Source organism: Callionymus lyra, chromosome 1, assembly GCF_982586985.1.
Source record: "Callionymus lyra chromosome 1, fCalLyr1.hap1.1, whole genome shotgun sequence".
In the NCBI taxonomy this organism is placed as follows: Eukaryota; Metazoa; Chordata; class Actinopteri; order Syngnathiformes; family Callionymidae; genus Callionymus; species Callionymus lyra.
The window spans coordinates 51343898-51362653 of NC_141818.1; the positions used below are offsets into that span (position 1 = coordinate 51343898).

Sequence of the window (18756 nt, forward strand, 5' to 3'; positions counted from 1 at the left end):
AAATACTATTTGTTCTAGTGGCTCATTTTCTGAATATTCTGTTTTAAAAACAGATTTTCACACAAACCAAAGCACTCTAGAACCTCTTAATTTAGTTTAAAACCGTCGTGGTACCTGTAAATAACTGCAAATTAATTAGTTTTATTAAACATCTTAGAATCGTTGACGGAGCGGAAATAATCCTAAGAACTACAAATCCCAAGAACACGCCCACATGACCTCACGCTCATACTTCCGGGATCAGGAGGCGGTGGCGGCGGCTTTTTTATCACTGATAGACACGAGAATCACAACAACTCTTTAGGTAACGTTTGTAATATATTCCTTCACTTTCTCAACTGTTATTCATCTCATGAAAACGTCTTGTGTTTAATAACGTGTCTGTTGAGTTCGCTCGCGATGAGAAAAGACTAGTTTTGTTAGCTAGGCCGCGGAGGCGTTAGCATGCTAAGCTAATCAGAAATGTTTACAAGAATTTTATTTGCTATATGTATGTTTATTATATCAAATAATGGCGCATAATTATTTATTAACAGTTTTGTTTCACTATATAACTGTATAGTTTCGTTTGTGTTCTTTTTTTAAATGGAGTTAGCGTCGTTAGCTTCTTGTAATGGATGACAGATTAAAAATGAAGTTAAGATTCAAAAAAGAAAACCAAAGAAACTACTATTGTTTGTGTTACGATACACACTGAAGTCAACACAATCTTTACTGTGTTGATTTACGTCATGAAGCCTCCACTGGTTATCTTTTATCAGCGTGTTTCAAACCACAAGTTAACGATGTCAACCGACACGTCACAGTTGTCACATCTCATCTGTTCTGTGTTAATATTTAGTTCAGGATTATCTTTGTAGTTACAAATGCTCAGATAACTCTTTCAGTTTGTTTTCACTTTGTCGCCATTCGGGGTCATTGGACAATGATTTTGTTCTGTTGTTATGGTTCGGGGTCGTGTTTACTGACAAATGTCATCTTGAAATATTTAATCGTGTGCATTGACTCCACATTCCTAGAATAACAAAGATGAAGCTGCAACAATATTGTAGTTTCACATAGATCACTGTTATTTCCATTGAGGGTCACAGATTTCCTCTTTATTTGTCACAGACTGGCCTCAGATATCAAGAGTGTTCTTAAAAGAATTTATGATAAAACAAAACACATTCTAGGCAGTTAACATCAACACAACAGAGATAATAAAATGCCTTTTTCCATTTGTCGAATAGCTGACAGTCACTAGTTTATAAATAAGCTAAGATGGTTTGTTCAAACTCCTCTGAGTTCATATCATGCCTCGTGAAAACTCGCACATGTTGCTGAAGGAGTGGAAGTTAGAGAGAACATGCTCATTACATTTTACTCCCCAGTTTCTTGCCAAAGTACTTGTAGATGAATTGTTTCATTCCAAGTTTTAGGACTCCAGATCCAGCTGCTCTTATTTGTGTCTTGAAAAGATGTTCAGTAAAAAAAGATTGAAAGTAACAAACGAGAAATTAAGTTACGGTGGTATTTTGGGAACTTAAAGTTTCACTATTCATGCTTTTCATGTACAGTATTTTTTTCACAGTCTAGAGCTGTGTTTTGGCAAGAATCTGGTGATATGATGCGTATCACGATGTAAGTGTGTGACGATACGATGTACTGCGATACTGTAGTAGCGACTATATATTGCGATATAGTAAGTAAGTAAGTAATATTTATTTATGTAGCGCTTTTCGAGACCAGGGTCACAAAGCGCTTAAACAAACAAAACAATACTCAAAAAAGTACATACTTTAAAGATCAAGATAAAACTGAGAACAACACAGGAGTTCCAGAAAATCAAGGAAAAGCCTGAACAAATAGAAACGTCTTAAGATTTTTCTTAAAGGAGTCAGTAGACTCCATCAAGTGCAACATCAAAACTCTTTCTGGCAAATAAATGAGTATATACTTTCTCTGATCAAATGTGGAAGTGCTTCTCAGAATATTATCAAAAATGTAAACTTACATTAACAATAAACAATGAAGTGCATTAACATCTCAAACAGCCGGCGCGCAAAAATATATATGTTTTTAAATATTGATACAGTGCTATTGAATATCAATACAGTATCGTGAATAAAAATATCGATATATCGTTATACCCATATTTTCTTACACCCCTATCACAGTCATATCAAAGGTGTTCTGTAGTTCATTAGCTTAATTATCATTATTCTTCCTCAATGATGTCGACTTCTTGGGTTCAATCTTCAAATGGAGATGTAGAAATGTTGAGCAGTGAGAAGGAAATGTGTACATTAACATAATAAGAATCAATATGTTTTACTTTACAAACATTTGTGGACGCAGAGTACTTCTGGTTTATACAAGATGCTTCTGTTTAAACGTCTGCCACAAATAAAATCTAGAATTATTTAATTTTTTCTCGTTGAGGTTTTAATCCAAGAGGAACGTTACAGACGTACGGAGGTATTTGGATGTTTTTAAGTGTTTTTTTGGACAAAGAAGAATACGAAGACAACTGAGCTCCAGTCGCTACACTAAAATGAACGACTCTAAAAAGAACAGAGATATTACTTAGAAAATAATCCAACATTAGTCAACATGAGGAAAGAAAATGAGTGACGTTTGAAATTTGGGTGAACTATCACTTAAAAAAACTGTCTTTATTGTCAGGATGTGACTCAGAAGAGTGATTGTTCACCTGAGTGTGTTACTGATAAAACCAGCTGTTTTGTGATGAGCTCTATAGTTTGTGTTAGTGATGTCAATGTCTACACGTGTACACGTTTACACAGATATCAAATTGTAAATTTTTACAGAAATTATAACCGTGTAAGTGTAATTTTCCCCTCATTATTTTTTCACCAATGTAAACCTTCTTGAAAGTGACGCGAAGCTGCCGTTGACCAATGATGTGTTTGTTTTGATCATGTGACCCATGACTCACTGACGTTTTGAGGCTGTTATGAAATAATTGTTGAATAAGTGTACTTATTTGTACTTTTTACAGGATTTAAAATGTTTTTGATAGTTCGGCTTCTCTTGCCTGAGGGAGGCTTCATAGTCGGAGGGTCATGGAGTTAAACTGCGAGAACTGCTCAGTAATAATGCGGTGACTTGCAATTACCAACATTTGACAGATTTCTCTGTTGGGCGTGTATGTAAAATTGTTTCAAAGTCATTTAATCCAACCAGAATAAATGCATATGGATTTGAGGTTCCTATCTATTTTTGAGAAAAAGGATTTGAAGTACAGTCTGAAAAATACTGTTAATAAAGGTCTGGGATTTATGTTTTGTGGCTATAATCGAGTCCATGTTTTTCGTGGATCTACGAGAATAATATGTTTTGTCTAAATACTGGATTAGAATCTGAGGTGTTTGAACTGAGACGGAACCCTCTAGTGGTTGATCAGAGATCGTAAATCTTCTTTGTGTAACCGGTTACACGACGGTCACAAGCTTTGGTTACAAATGTAGAAAAAGTGGTAAACGTTGACTCCACTAGTTTGTGTTGCTCTGTAAATATAAGTGATAATGAAACCAAATCCTTTGAAAACGATGTCAGAATGTTTTGTTGTTGCCTTTTTGTTGAATGCAGAACGAGTTCCAAGAAAAGCTTTTGAGCCAAATGAGTCAAATAGTTATTAAAAGTTCTACATCATAAATGACTTTCATTGTTGAATCAGATCAAATCAAACCTTTATTAATGTCATGAGTTGATAAAGTTGTTGAAAAATCTAAACATGATGTAAATTTATCTTGAAGATTATATATATATGTATACGTGTGTGTGTGATACTGTAGTAACAAGTATATATGTGTAGTATTGTCGAGTACTTGACTCTGGTGTTGTGATAGTGTAGTAACAAGGATATATGTGTAGTATTGTCCAGTACTTGACTCTGGTGTTGTGATAGTGTAGTAACAAGTATATATGTGTAGTATTGTCCAGTACTTGACTCTGGTGTTGTGATAGTGTAGTAACAAGTATATATGTGTAGTATTGTCCAGTACTTGACTCTGGTGTTGTGATGGTGTAGTAACAAGGATATATGTGTAGTATTGTCCAGTACTTGACTCTGGTGTTGTGATAGTGTAGTAACAAGGATATATGTGTAGTATTGTCCAGTACTTGACTCTGGTGTTGTGATAGTGTAGTAACAAGTATATATGTGTAGTATTGTCCAGTACTTGACTCTGGTGTTGTGATAGTGTAGTAACAAGTATATATGTGTAGTATTGCCCAGTACTTGACTCTTGTGTTGTGATAGTGTAGTAACAAGTATATATGTGTAGTATTGTCCAGTACTTGACTCTGGTGTTGTGATAGTGTAGTAACAAGTATATATGTGTAGTATTGTCCAGTACTTGACTCTGGTGTTGTGATAGTGTAGTAACAAGTATATATGTGTAGTATTGTCGAGTACTTGACTCTGGTGTTGTGATAGTGTAGTAACAAGTATATATGTGTAGTATTGTCGAGTACTTGACTCTGGTGTTGTGATAGTGTAGTAACAAGTATATATGTGTAGTATTGTCTAGTACTTGACTCTGGTGTTGTGATAGTGTAGTAACAAGGATATATGTGTAGTATTGCCCAGTACTTGACTCTGTTGTTGTGACAGTGTAATAACAAGTATATATGTGTAGTATTGTCCAGTACTTGACTCTGGTGTTGTAGTATTTACAGACCACATGACTCTTGACGAACTCGTAACTGCTTTAATTTGTTTTCAAACCAAAATATGTCCAAACATCAGCTTTAAAAGCTGCTGGACTCACTGTATCCTCTCGTCCTCAGTCATCATTCTTCCTTTAGCTGCGGAGGACGTAACGACTGCTGCCATCTAGAGTCCGGAAGTCTATTTGCATGTTAATTGTATATAAAATACACATTTTTTATATAAAATTAATTATGATTTGAAATCATTTATTTTTTAATTGTGTGATTTGAAATATTTCAATAATGCATTTTATTGTCATTTTCTCTCTTTACAATGTTTATACATTAAATATGAATAAAGTTTCGTCGACACGTCGTGAACAAACGTCTCAGGAGTTAAGAGTCTTCCTACCTTCAGGTGAAGCCGAGCTGTCGTCCGTGGCAGACATGATTGACGTGCGGGCCTGGGCCGAGTACGTGGTGGAGTGGGCGGCCAAAGACCCGTACGGGTTCCTGACCACCATCATCCTGGCGCTGACGCCGCTGTTCATCGCCAGCGCGCTGCTGTCCTGGAAGCTGGCGAAGATGATCGAGGCGCGAGACCGCGAGCAGAAGAAGAAGCAGAAGCGTCAGGAGAACATCGCCAAGGCCAAGAGGACCAAGAAGGACTGAGGAGGACCAGAGTCTCTGTGTGACACTGAGGCCACTCTCCGGGTCGGGGGGGCCAGGAGGGGGCGCCACCGACCCCCAGAGCCACGAACTCTCCGGAGAAGTTCAAGACATATTTTTCTAAAAGCCGCCATTTTGGCTCAGTTTCCTGCTCGTGGGATTGTTTCGCTTCTAACTCAGCGAAGTGTTCATTTAACGCCAGAACCAGCGTCGCCTCAGAACCAGAACCTGTCGGTCCGTCCAGTGGCTCGGTTCAGATGATTCAACTGTTGGAACTCATTCCGTCGTTCAGATCTTAATTTGTTTGTAATAAACATGCTGTCAATAAAGTTTTATTGTACATTTCACCAAAGGTTGATTTTTATTTTCATTATGATCGATAATTGATTATATGAGGAGTCGTTTGTACGAGTTCGTAAATATACGGTTGAATTTAATATTTAAATGTTTTTCTATTATACATTTATTTTTTAAGCTATTTAAAAAAAATCATTTAATTCAGTTCCATTAATTCTGGTTTGTTTTTATTGAATAAGTATCAAATAATGTATTTCAAGGTATTTAAATGTTTTTTAATTCAGTTTTACGGAACAAAAAAATGTCATAAAAAACAATATTAAACAATAACAACAATATAAAAGTGTTGTTTTACTTTTTCAAACAATTGAATTAAAAATGTATATATATTTTTCTAAATGAACTTATTTATGTTTGATATTACTTTTAAAACACGTATTTTAATATTTAATTTGTAGTATTGAATACACACATGTTGGTATAATAGCGTCATTTTCACAGACTAATCCAATCGAGCCACTTGTTTGTGATCGTCTGTGCTCTGATTGGCTGAAATCCAGTAGCTCTGTGCTCTGTTGGTTTTGTCTGATGTCACTGTTATACCAACATTTACAGACAATAAATAAATTAATACTGCATTTAGAAGATTTTTGTTTTTAATATTGGGATTAAAATATCAAACTATGTAAAAAAAACATTTAAACATTATTCGATTTTTTTTTTAATTAATGTATTTGTAAATTAAACATTTGTAAAAAAAACAACTAATAAAACTTTCAATACAAAAAAATACAGATTATTCCAAAAAATATTCAATGGTTTACAAAAATTTCAATAAAAAAGTCTCAACATTTGAAATGTTCAATATTGTGATAAACTTTAATACTCGTGACTAAGAGTCATTTAATTTAAAAACATGTTCACTTCAGTGTCGACTCTCGTTCTCTGTGGTTTTCAAGTCGTTTCTCAGGAGCAGATGAAACTCCAGACGATCAATAGAACAAGTTATGATTCAGCAGCTCGTCCTTCAACAGACACTTAAGTATGATCTCAGTATCGTCACGAGTCGAGTACTGAAGGAAGTATTTAAGTGAGTATTAATAGTTTTAAATGTTCAAACTTTGAATTTCTTTTAAAAAAGGTGTTTCTTAGCGTCAAATTATTATTCGTTATAATTTAACTTAATCATTTTTATGTTGAAAGGTTGAATTTTTAAAGTTAATTTATTTTATTTTAACAGGGCCTCCTTTTCACACTTAAAGTTCGGTATTTTAATTCCAATTATTTAAAATAAATGTTCTAAATTCAATATTTTTTTCATTTGTAGTCTTTTAGATTCAATATATAAATGTTGGTATAATAGAGTCGGACAGACCTGACCAGACTAATCCAATCGAGCACAGATCCACCTGCTTTAAAACTGCCATGAGATGAAATATTAGTTTTATCAATTGACTTCTGTTTTTTCACGTGATCGTCTGTGTGTCGCATGATTGGCTGAAAGTTTGATCCAGTATCTCTGTGCTCTGTTGGTTTAGTCTGGAGACTCTATTATACCAACATTTATATATTGAATCTAAAAGACTACGAATTAAAAAATATTGAACTTAGAAATTTTATTTTGGAATTATTTGAATTACAATATTTAACTATGTGTAAAATATTCACTTGGAAATTTTTTTATTACTAAAAAAAAACAAAAAATGAAACCTTTCAAAACAGAAAAAAACAAACACATTTCATATTTTCATGTTTTAAATTTATTAAATATTCTAACATCACTGAAGCACAAAAATAATTCTGTTTTAATTCTTAAGAACTGTTGCAGCATCAGAACCACAGACGTTGAAGATGTTCAGGAGTTTGATGTCGTGCCACAGATCTCAGATCAGATATATATTCATATATATATATATATATATATATATATATATATATATATATATTCAGAGTCATTTCTTGGGGACCCAGGCTCCGGGCTGGAAGGTGTTGGCGGTGCTCGTGGGCTCCTCACTGACCACTTCTTTACCGAACTGGGCCGCGGAGGCGTGACCCGTGGACAGGGTCCGCGACGGCGCCGGACCCTCGTCCCTGATCTGTAGTCGCTCCTCCTTCTGCTCCAGATCCCTGACCCTCAGCCTCACCTGCTCCCTGTTCACCTGGTTCCTCGTCAGCTCCTGCAACACAGCAGATCCAGAGTCAGATCACAAATCCAGAGTCAGATCACAGATCCAGAGTCAGATCACAGATCCAGAGTCGGATCACAGATCCAGAGTCGGATCACAGATCCAGAGTCGGATCACAGATCCAGAGTCGGATCACAGATCCAGAGTCGGATCACAGATCCAGAGTCGGATCACAGATCCAGAGTCGGATCACAGATCCAGAGTCGGATCACAGATCCAGAGTCGGATCACAGATCCGGAGTCAGATCACAGATCCAGAGTCAGATCACAGATCCAGAGTCAGATCACAGATCCAGAGTCAGATCACAGATCCAGAGTCGGATCACAGATCCAGAGTCGGATCACAGATCCTGAGTCGGACCATAGATCCAGAGTCAGATCACAGATCCAGAGTCGGATCACAGATCCTGAGTCGGACCATAGATCCAGAGTCGGATCACAGATCCAGAGTCAGATCACAGATCCAGAGTCAGATCACAGATCCAGAGTCAGATCACAGATCCAGAGTCGGACCAGTAGATCCAGAGTCGGATCACAGATCCAGAGTCAGATCACAGATCCAGAGTCAGATCACAGATCCAGAGTCAGATCACAGATCCAGAGTCGGATCATAGATCCAGAGTCAGATCATAGATCCAGAGTCAGATCACAGATCCAGAGTCAGATCACAGATCCAGAGTCAGATCACAGATCCAGAGTCAGATCACAGATCCAGAGTCGGATCATAGATCCAGAGTCAGATCACAGATCCAGAGTCGGATCATAGATCCAGAGTCAGATCATAGATCCAGAGTCAGATCACAGATCCAGAGTCGGATCATAGATCCAGAGTCAGATCACAGATCCAGAGTCAGATCACAGATCCAGAGTCGGATCATAGATCCAGAGTCAGATCACAGATCCAGAGTCGGATCATAGATCCAGAGTCAGATCATAGATCCAGAGTCGGATCACAGATCCAGAGTCAGATCACAGATCCAGAGTCAGATCACAGATCCAGAGTCGGATCACAGATCCAGAGTCAGATCACAGATCCAGAGTCAGATCACAGATCCAGAGTCGGATCATAGATCCAGAGTCAGATCACAGATCCAGAGTCGGATCATAGATCCAGAGTCAGATCACAGATCCAGAGTCAGATCACAGATCCAGAGTCAGATCACAGATCCAGAGTCGGACCATAGATCCAGAGTCAGATCACAGATCCAGAGTCAGATCATAGATCCAGAGTCAGAGCATTAAGACGGGTCAGGTTCACGAGATTCAACGTTTGGAAAAATGTATGAAAAAGTCTGAACTAAATAACCCGGTGAGCTGTAGAGACCTTGACTCTCATCTGGCACGGGAACACCTCGGGATCTCCAGGGAAAACTTAGACGATGTAGCTGAACAGAGGGAAGTCTGAACCTCCTGCTGAAGCTGCTGCCCCCACGACCCCATGACGAATAAGACGACAATGAATCAGTGAAGACACCGAGTTAGCTCGTAGCATTGTTGGCTCAAACCATTGTTGGCTCGTAGAATTGTTAGCTTGTAGCATTGTTAGCTCAAACCATTGTTGACTCGTAGCATTGTTGGCTCATAGCATTTTTTTTAGCTCTTAGCATTGTTAGCTTGAAGCATTGTTGGCTCTTAGCATTGTTGGCTTATAGCTTTGTTAGCTCGAAGCATTGTTGGCTCGTAGCATTGTTGGCTCGTAGCATTGTTAGCTCGTGGCATTGTTGGCTCGTAGCATTGTTAGCGCGTAGCATTGTTGGCTCATAGCATTGTTAGCTCATAGCATTTTTGGCTTATCGCATTGTTAGCTCGAAGCATTGTTGGCTCGTATTATTGTTGGCTCATAGCATTGTTGGCTTATAGCATTGTTAGCTCGAAGCATTGTTGGCTCGTAGCATTGTTGGCTTATAGCATTGTTAGCTCGTAGCATTGTTCATATTTTTGATATTGAATTTAAAAGACTTCAATTGAAAAAGTATTTAATTTAGATCATTTACTCTTTGATTATTGCAACTAGAATATCAAATAATAATAATCAGAATTTTTTAAATTAAATTATTTAACAAAACAGAAGAAGGAAAAAAAACGGCTAAAATGCGACAAAAGTTAATTTCCCCCCAGACGGTAATAATCGTCAAACTCCTGAAAACCAGAGCCGTCGGTGGAAAAGTTGAGTCTTGAGTCTCGGCCAGTGATGTTAGTCTCGCTGTCACATGGTCGGCCAGCAGTGAAGGCATCAGTGGTCATAATGCTGCGGCACGTTGGCAGCCATGACGGGCTGGAAGCGAGGGGTCGGGCGGGCGGCGCTCCGGGGAGGCGGACGAACATACTGAGCCGCTTTTCCAGCCTGTTAATGACAGGATTTAATCCAATCAATTCATGTGGACTTGGAGCGCGAAGAGAGGCGGCGTGACAAGGGCTTGTGGGTAAATGTGCCGAGCGTTGGCGGCGCCGCCGTCCAGCTGTCCGCGGCTGCTATTGGGCCGACACCAGGAGCAGAACTGGAGGGAATGTTCTGGCTCGGAGGGGCCGGTGGCAGCCGGACAGGAGCTGTATATGGGGGGGTCGTATAGACCCTCGTTCAACATCCTCACGTTTACAGAGCGACTCGTGAAGACACTCTGGAAAGTTAACTAGGACATGATGTCACACGTCAACCCCCCCCTGTACCCCCACAACTTCCTGAGGAGATAAAGAGACTCTTCTCGTGACTCGGGCCCCCAGAGTCCAACTGTCATCTCGGCGGGGGGGCTGCAGGGAGACGTACCTCCAAGCTGGGGGCCTCCTTTCTTCTGCCTCGGATCCAGGCTGGAGGAGAGAAGAAGAGAGAGACACGAAGTTTAGAAGCAGTTTCTGTGCCGAGAACTTTTGCACGACTTTATTTTTGTTAGTCGTGTTTATTTTTGTGTTTGTTTTTGTTGTTCGTGTTTTTTTTGTTAGCCGTGTTTGTTCTTTGTTTTCGTTAGTGGTGTTTGTGTCTGTGTTTGTTTTTGTTGGTCGTGTTTGTTTTTGTTGGTCGTGTTTGTTTTGTTAGCCGTGTTTGTTCTTTCTTTTCGTTAGTGGTGTTTGTGTCTGTGTTTGTTTTTGTTAGTCGTGTTTATTTTTGTGTTTGTTTTTGTTGGTCTTGTTTGTTTTCGTTAGTCGTGTTTATTTTTGTGTTTGTTTTTGTTGGTCATGTTTGTTTTCGTTAGTCGTGTTTGTTTTTGTGTTAGTTTTTGTTGTTTGTGTTTTTTTCTTTAGCCGTGTTTGTTCTTTGTTTTCGTTAGTGGTGTTTGTGTCTGTGTTTCTTTTTGTTGGTCGTGTTTGTTTTCTTTGGTCGTGTTTGTTTTTGTGTTAGTTTTTGTTGTTCGTGTTTTTTGTTAGTCGTGTTTGTTTTTGTGTTTGTTTTTGTTGGTTGTGTTTGTTTTCGTTAGTCGTGTTTGTTTTTGTGTTAGTTTTTGTTGTTCGTGTTTTTTTCTTTAGCCGTGTTTGTTCTTTGTTTTCGTTAGTGGTGTTTGTGTCTGTGTTTCTTTTTGTTGGTCGTGTTTGTTTTCGTTGGTCGTGTTTGTTTTTGTGTTAGTTTTTGTTGTTCGTGTTTTTTGTTAGTCGTGTTTGTTTTTGTGTTTGTTTTTGTTGGTTGTGTTTGTGTTTTTTTTTTGTTGGTCTTGTTTTTTCGTCAGTCGTGTTTGTTTCTGTGTTTGTTTTTGTTGGTCGTGTTTGTTTTTGTTAGTCGTGTTTTTTTCTGTGTTTGTTTTTGTTGGTCGTGTTTGTTTTCGTTGGTCGTGTTTGTTTTTGTTAGTCGTGTTTTTTTCTGTTTGTTTTTGTTGGTCGTGTTTGTTTTCGTTGGTCGTGTTTGTTTTTCGTTGGTCGTGTTTGTTTTTGCGTTTGTTTTTGTTGGTCGTGTTTGTTTTCGTTAGTCGTGTTTGTTTCTGTGTTTGTTGGTCATGTTTGTTTTTGTTGTTCGTGTTTGTTTTTGTTGGTCGCGTTTGTTTTCGTTGGTCATGTTTGTTTTTGCGTTTGTTTTCGTCAGTCGTGTTTGTTTCTGTGTTTGTTTTTGTTGGTCGTGTTTGTTTTTGTTAGTCGTGTTTTTTTCTGTGTTTGTTTTTGTTGGTCGTGTTTGTTTTCGTTGGTCGCGTTTGTTTTTGTTAGTCGTGTTTTTTTCTGTTTGTTTTTGTTGGTCGTGTTTGTTTTCGTTGGTCGTGTTTGTTTTTCGTTGGTCTTGTTTGTTTTTGCGTTTGTTTTTGTTGGTCGTGTTTGTTTTCGTTAGTCGTGTTTGTTTCTGTGTTTGTTGGTCATGTTTGTTTTTGTTGTTCGTGTTTGTTTTTGTTGGTCGCGTTTGTTTTCGTTGGTCATGTTTGTTTTTGCGTTTGTTTTTGTTGGTCGTGTTTGTTTTCGTTAGTCGTGTTTGTTTCTGTGTTTGTTGGTCATGTTTGTTTTTGTTGGTCGTGTTTGTTTTTGTTGGTCGTGTGTGTGTGTGTTCAAAGTTGATTCTTTTTTAAATAATTCAATTTGAAAATATATAAAAATGAATCAAAGGAAAGGAAATACATGTGTTTGTTGAAGAACAAACACAAAGTTAATGAAAATAAAACAGATGTTGAAGGAAATGCATGTGTTTGTTGAAGAACAAACACAAAGATAATGAAGATAAAACAGATGTTGAAGGAAATACATGTGTTTGATGAAGAACAAACACAAAGATAATGAAGATAAAACAGATGTTGAAGGAAACACATGTGTTTGATGAAGAACAAACACAAAGATAATCAAGATAAAACAGATGTTGAAGGAAATACATGTGTTTGATGAAGAACAAACACAAAGATAATGAAGATAAAACAGATGTTGAAGGAAATACATGTGTTTGTTGAAGAACAAACACAAAGATAATGAAGATAAAACAGATGTTGAAGGAAACACATGTGTTTGATGAAGAACAAACACAAAGATAATGAAGATAAAACAGATGTTGAAGGAAATACATGTGTTTGATGAAGAACAAACACAAAGATAATGAAGATAAAACAGACGTTGAAGGAAATACATGTGTTTGATGAAGACCAAACACAAAGATAATGAAGATAAAACAGATGTTGAAGGAAATACATGTGTTTGATGAAGAACAAACACAAAGATAATGAAGATAAAACACATGTTGAAGGAAATACATGTGTTTGATGAAGAACAAACACAAAGATAATCAAGATAAAACAGATGTTGAAGGAAATACATGTGTTTGATGAAGAACAAACACAAAGATAATGAAAATAAAACAGATGTTGAAGGAAATACATGTGTTTGATGAAGAACAAACACAAAGATAATGAAGATAAAACAGATGTTGAAGGAAATACATGTGTTTGATGAAGAACAAACACAAAGATAATGAAGATAAACAGATGTTGAAGGAAATACATGTGTTTGATGAAGAACAAACACAAAGATAATGAAGATAAAACAGATGTTGAAGGAAATACATGTTTTTGTTGAAGAACAAACACAAAGATAATGAAGATAAACAGATGTTGAAGGAAATACATGTGTTTGATGAAGAACAAACACAAAGATAATGAAGATAAAACAGATGTTGAAGGAAATACATGTGTTTGATGAAGAACAAACACAAAGATAATGAAGATAAAACACATGTTGAAGGAAATACATGTGTTTGTTGAAGAACAAACACAAAGATAATGAAGATAAAACAGATGTTGAAGGAAATACATGTGTTTGATGAAGAACAAACACAAAGATAATGAAGATAAAACACATGTTGAAGGAAATACATGTGTTTGTTGAAGAACAAACACAAAGATAATGAAGATAAAACAGATGTTGAAGGAAATACATGTGTTTGATGAAGAACAAACACAAAGATAATGAAGATAAAACACATGTTGAAGGAAATACATGTGTTTGTTGAAGAACAAACACAAAGATAATGAAGATAAAACAGATGTTGAAGGAAACACATGTGTTTGATGAAGAACAAACACAAAGATAATGAAGATAAAACACATGTTGAAGGAAATACATGTGTTTGTTGAAGAACAAACACAAAGATAATGAAGATAAAACAGATGTTGAAGGAAATACATGTGTTTGATAAAGAACAAACACAAAGATAATGAAGATAAAACAGATGTTGAAGGAAACACATGTGTTTGATGAAGAACAAACACAAAGATAATGAAGATAAAACAGATGTTGAAGGAAACACATGTGTTTGATGAAGAACAAACACAAAGATAATGAAGATAAAACAGATGTTGAAGGAAATACATGTTTTTGATGAAGAACAAACACAAAGATAATGAAGATAAAACAGATGTTGAAGGAAATACATGTTTTTGATGAAGAACAAACACAAAGATAATGAAGATAAAACAGATGTTGAAGGAAATACATGTGTTTGATGAAGAACAAACACAAAGATAATGAAGATAAAACAGATGTTGAAGGAAATACATGTGTTTGATGAAGAACAAACACAAAGATAATGAAGATAAAACAGATGTTGAAGGAAATACATGTGTTTGATGAAGAACAAACACAAAGATAATGAAGATAAAACAGATGTTGAAGGAAACACATGTGTTTGATGAAGAACAAACACAAAGATAATGAAGATAAAACAGATGTTGAAGGAAACACATAAGTTTGATGAAGAACAAACACAAAGATAATGAAGATAAACAGCAGCATCTGCATCTGCATCGTAAAGTAATACAAACTGTGGTCAGTTTGAAATGATGAAGTTTTAAGTCGACCTCGTAGCGACGACCTTGGACGACCAAACGACCTCTGAGGTCACTTTCTCTGTCTGCCCTAATGTGGGGTCGAAGACTCACTGTGACCTGAGGATCCTGATTTAAAACCTTGGACGAGGCCTGTGTGACCCTCCTCATCCATCCATCCTCCCTCCTCATCCATAATCCTCCTCATCCATCCATCCTCCCTCCTCATCCATAATCCTCCTCATCCATCCATCATCCTCCTCATCCATCCATCATCCTCCTCATCCATCCATCATCCTCCTCATCCATCCATAATCCTCCTCATCCATCCATCATCCTCCTCATCCATCCATAATCCTCCTCATCCATCCATCATCCTCCTCATCCATCCATAATCTCATCCGTACATCCTCCCTCCTCATCCATCCATAATCTCATCCGTTCATCATCCCTCCTCATCCATCCATAATCTCATCCGTCCATCCTCCCTCCTCATCCATCCATAATCTCATCCGTCCATCCTCCCTCCTCATCCATCCATAATCTCTCCTCATCCATCCATCATCCTCCTCATCCATCCATAATCTCATCCGTCCATCCTCCCTCCTCATCCATCCATCCATCCATCCTCCCTCCTCATCCGTCCATAATCTCTCCTCATCCATCCATAATCTCATCCATCCATCCTCCCTCCTCATCCGTCCATCCTCCCTCCTCATCCGTCCATCCTCCCTCCTCATCCGTCCATCCTCCCTCCTCATCCTTCCATCCTCCCTCCTCATCCGTCCATAATCTCTCCTCATCCGTCCATCCTCCCTCCTCATCCTTCCATCCTCCCTCCTCATCCATCCATCCTCCCTCATCCTTCCATCCTCCCTCCTCATCCGTCCATAATCTCTCCTCATCTATCCATCCTCCCTCCCTCCTCATCCGTCCATCCTCCCTCCTCATCCGTCCATCCTCCCTCCTCATCCGTCCACCATCTCTCCTCATCCATCCATCCTCCCTCCTCATCCGTCCATCCTCCCTCCTCAGCCTCCCATCCTCCCTCCTCATCCGTCCATCCTCCCTCCTCATCCGTCCATCCTCCCTCCTCATCCGTCCATCCTCCCTCCATCCTCCCTCCTCATCCATCCATCCTCCTTCCTCATCCATCCATCCTCCCTCCTCACCCCTCCATCATCTCTCCTCATCCCTCCATCCTCCCTCCTCACCCCTCCATCATCTCTCCTCATCCATCCATCCTCCTTCCTCATCCATCCATCCTCCCTCCTCATCCATCCATCCTCCTTCCTCATCCATCCATCCTCCCTCCTCACCCCTCCATCATCTCTCCTCATCCCTCCATCCTCCCTCCTCACCCCTCCATCATCTCTCCTCATCCATCCATCCATCCATCCTCCCTCTTCCATCTCAGCCTCTCTCAGCAGCACATCAGGGTGAAAGAGAGAAGTTCCTCCTCAGGATCTCTTCATCGTGATCAACATGCAGGAGGAGGTTTAAGGATGAAGTCGAGACTCTTTGTTTCCAGCAGCAGAGAATTCAAAGCAGTATTTTAAGGCTGGTTGTAGAAACACCAGCAGAAGTTTCTTTGATGAACTCATGAATATCTTCTCACTCTCTCGTGTGAAAGATGGAGGGATGAACCGACATGATGGAGGTAAATCAGTGCCATGAGAACAAGTGTTAGATTGTTAGAAATTAGGTTTTATTAAAGATTGATTTGAATAAATAAATTCAATTTTTCTATACTTAAGATATAGTTTTGTATCTTTTTTCATAATTTAATAAAAAATAGAATATTACAAAACAATAATAATAAATTAGAAAATAAAAAGAAAACGTTTTTTTAATCTTAAAGTTTGATATTCTTATCCCAATAATTAAAAAATAAATTATATTATATATAATCAATATTTTTTAATTCATTGTCTTTTAAATTCAATATATAAATGTTGGTATAATGGAGTCTCCAGACTAAACCAACAGAGCACAGAGATACTGGATCAAACTCTCAGCCAATCATGCGACGATCATGTGATGTGAGTTGCTCGGTGCTCGACTGGATGAGTCTGGTAAGATGTCACTGTGATGCCAACATGTTTCTATTGAATTTAAATAAGGCTAAAAATTAAAGAAATATATAGAATTTAGAAAATAGACATTTTTGAATATAAATAATTTGAATTACAAACAACATTTAAATTAAATTATTAAAGAAAAACAACTTATTCAACCGTTTAAATATATACATTACTACATTTAATTAAAATATATATATAGTTAAATGCTTGAAAACCCACAAAATATTTTCAATAAAAAAACAATAATTTAATTTCCAAATGACACTTGAAACAATGATAATATGATAATAAATATATATGATAATATAATGATATACTTCCATACATGTGCTCAAACAAACGTATAGCAACAGTTTACATTGAATTTAAATAATGTTTAATAAATAAAAATATATATAAAATATATAAAATAAAATAAATTACATGCAACAATTACATCCTGCAAGATTCCAGAGATGACTGAGGACGAGAGGATACTTAAACATATGTTCAATAAATGAATTAAACAACAACAAGTGTAACCTTTGAATATAGTATTAATTGAATGTATTAAAAAAAAGAAAAGTAATTAAATGCTAAAAAAACATTTGAAAGGTTGAATTGAATATTGTGACGACACTGACAGACACACAAGTGGTTCATCAAAGAGTTGTGTATCTCCTTCAGTGACGACAACGTTGCGACTCCACTCACCGTCCCACTCCGTCGGGATGTCCCCCTCCAGGTACTCGTGCTCGCTGGGTTTGGCCGCCTCCACGACCCGCTTGGCCCGGAGGACCCTCCCTAGAACGGTCGGAGAAAAAAAACACAAAAAAAATCAGGGATGAATTCAACACAAACAAATCCTGCACAAACACACAGAGGAGTGACAGCGGCGGCGACAGGACACGGATAATTACCTCGTGGCCCTCGGGCCCTTCTCCTCAGATCTCGCTGAGTGGCTCCAAATCTGGGCTAAGCCTTTATGCAAATCAGCCTCCCCTTGAACCCGGCCAACCAGAGCCCCCCTCGCCGCCCGCCTCGGCCAATGGCGGCGCGGCGGCTAACAATGCCCTCCAAAATCAACATCAAGCGGCGCCGGAGACAAAAGAGGTCAGATATCAGAGGGAAGAGGGAGGCGTGGAATATTAAGTACAGCTCGGCCCGATCTGCGCGCGGCGCTCGCTAGCAGCGCCGCCGCCGCCAATTATTCTGCTGGAATGTGCTGATTAGACGAGTTGGGCCGGAACCATGACACCGAGACTTGAGTCTTGAGGTGGAGGAAGGTATTGATACTACAGGAGTGTGTGTGTGACAAGAGTGTGTCGATGTCACGATACAACGATATATAGTTATGTGTAGTAACAAGGATATATGTGTAGTATTGTCCAGGACTTGACTCTGGTGTCACAACTTTTGTTCTTGTTTGTATCGCAATTAAACTTCCGGCCTCTAGATGGCAGCAGTCGTTATGTCCTCCACAGCTAAAGGAAGAATGGTGACTGAGGACGAGAGGATACAGTGAGTCCAGCAGCTTTTAAAGCTGATGTTTGGACATATTTTGGTTTGAAAACAAATGAAAGTAGTTACGACTTCATCAAGAGTCATGTGGTCTGTAAATACTATAACACCAGAGTCAAGTACTGGACAATACTACACATATATCCTTGTTACTACACTATCACAACACCAGAGTCAAGTACTAGACAATACTACACAGACCCTGGTCTAGAAAGGCGCTATATAAATAGAGATTATTATTATTATTATTATTATATATCCTTGTTACTACACTATCACAACACCAGAGTCAAGTACTCGAAAATATTACACATATATACTTGTTACTACACTATCACAACACCAGAGTCAGGTACTGGACAATACTACACTTATATACTTGTTACTACACTATCACAACACCAGAGTCAAGTACTCGACAATACTACACATATATACTTGTTACTACACTATCACAACACCAGAGTCAAGTACTCGACAATACTACACATGTATACTTGTTACTACACTATCACAACACCAGAGTCAAGTACTCGACAATACTACACATGTATACTTGTTACTACACTATCACAACACCAGAGTGTGTACTCGACAATACTACACATGTATACTTGTTACTACACTATCACAACACCAGAGTCAAGT

At 38.0% G+C, this 18756-nt stretch overlaps 2 protein-coding genes across 2 annotated transcripts in view; one reads left to right on the forward strand and one right to left on the reverse strand.

Annotated features, from left to right (window-relative positions):
• Positions 1-244: 244 nt before the first annotated feature.
• Positions 245-5680, forward strand: smim15 (small integral membrane protein 15). The gene is made up of 2 exons (XM_087812023.1): positions 245-304; positions 5078-5680. The coding sequence occupies exon 2, from the start codon at positions 5107-5109 to the stop codon at positions 5329-5331; it is 225 nt and encodes a 74-aa protein (XP_087668149.1). The 5' UTR covers positions 245-304; positions 5078-5106; the 3' UTR covers positions 5332-5680.
• Positions 5681-7373: 1693 nt separating this feature from the next.
• The window catches only part of ndufaf2 (NADH:ubiquinone oxidoreductase complex assembly factor 2), a 35854-nt gene continuing 24471 nt past the window's right edge, over positions 7374-18756 (reverse strand). The window contains exons 2-4 of the mRNA XM_087812141.1: positions 17302-17391; positions 10576-10616; positions 7374-7802 (exon numbers count right to left, since the gene is read on the reverse strand). Coding sequence (XP_087668267.1) covers positions 7578-7802; positions 10576-10616; positions 17302-17391 — 356 coding nt within the window. The 3' untranslated portion in view covers positions 7374-7577. The remainder of the gene's footprint in view (positions 7803-10575; positions 10617-17301; positions 17392-18756) is intronic.

Coding starts and splice junctions, on each gene's coding strand:
- smim15 (XM_087812023.1), top strand. CDS start 5,107: ATGATTGACGTGCGGGCCTGGGCCGAGTACGTGGTGGAGTGGGCGGCC.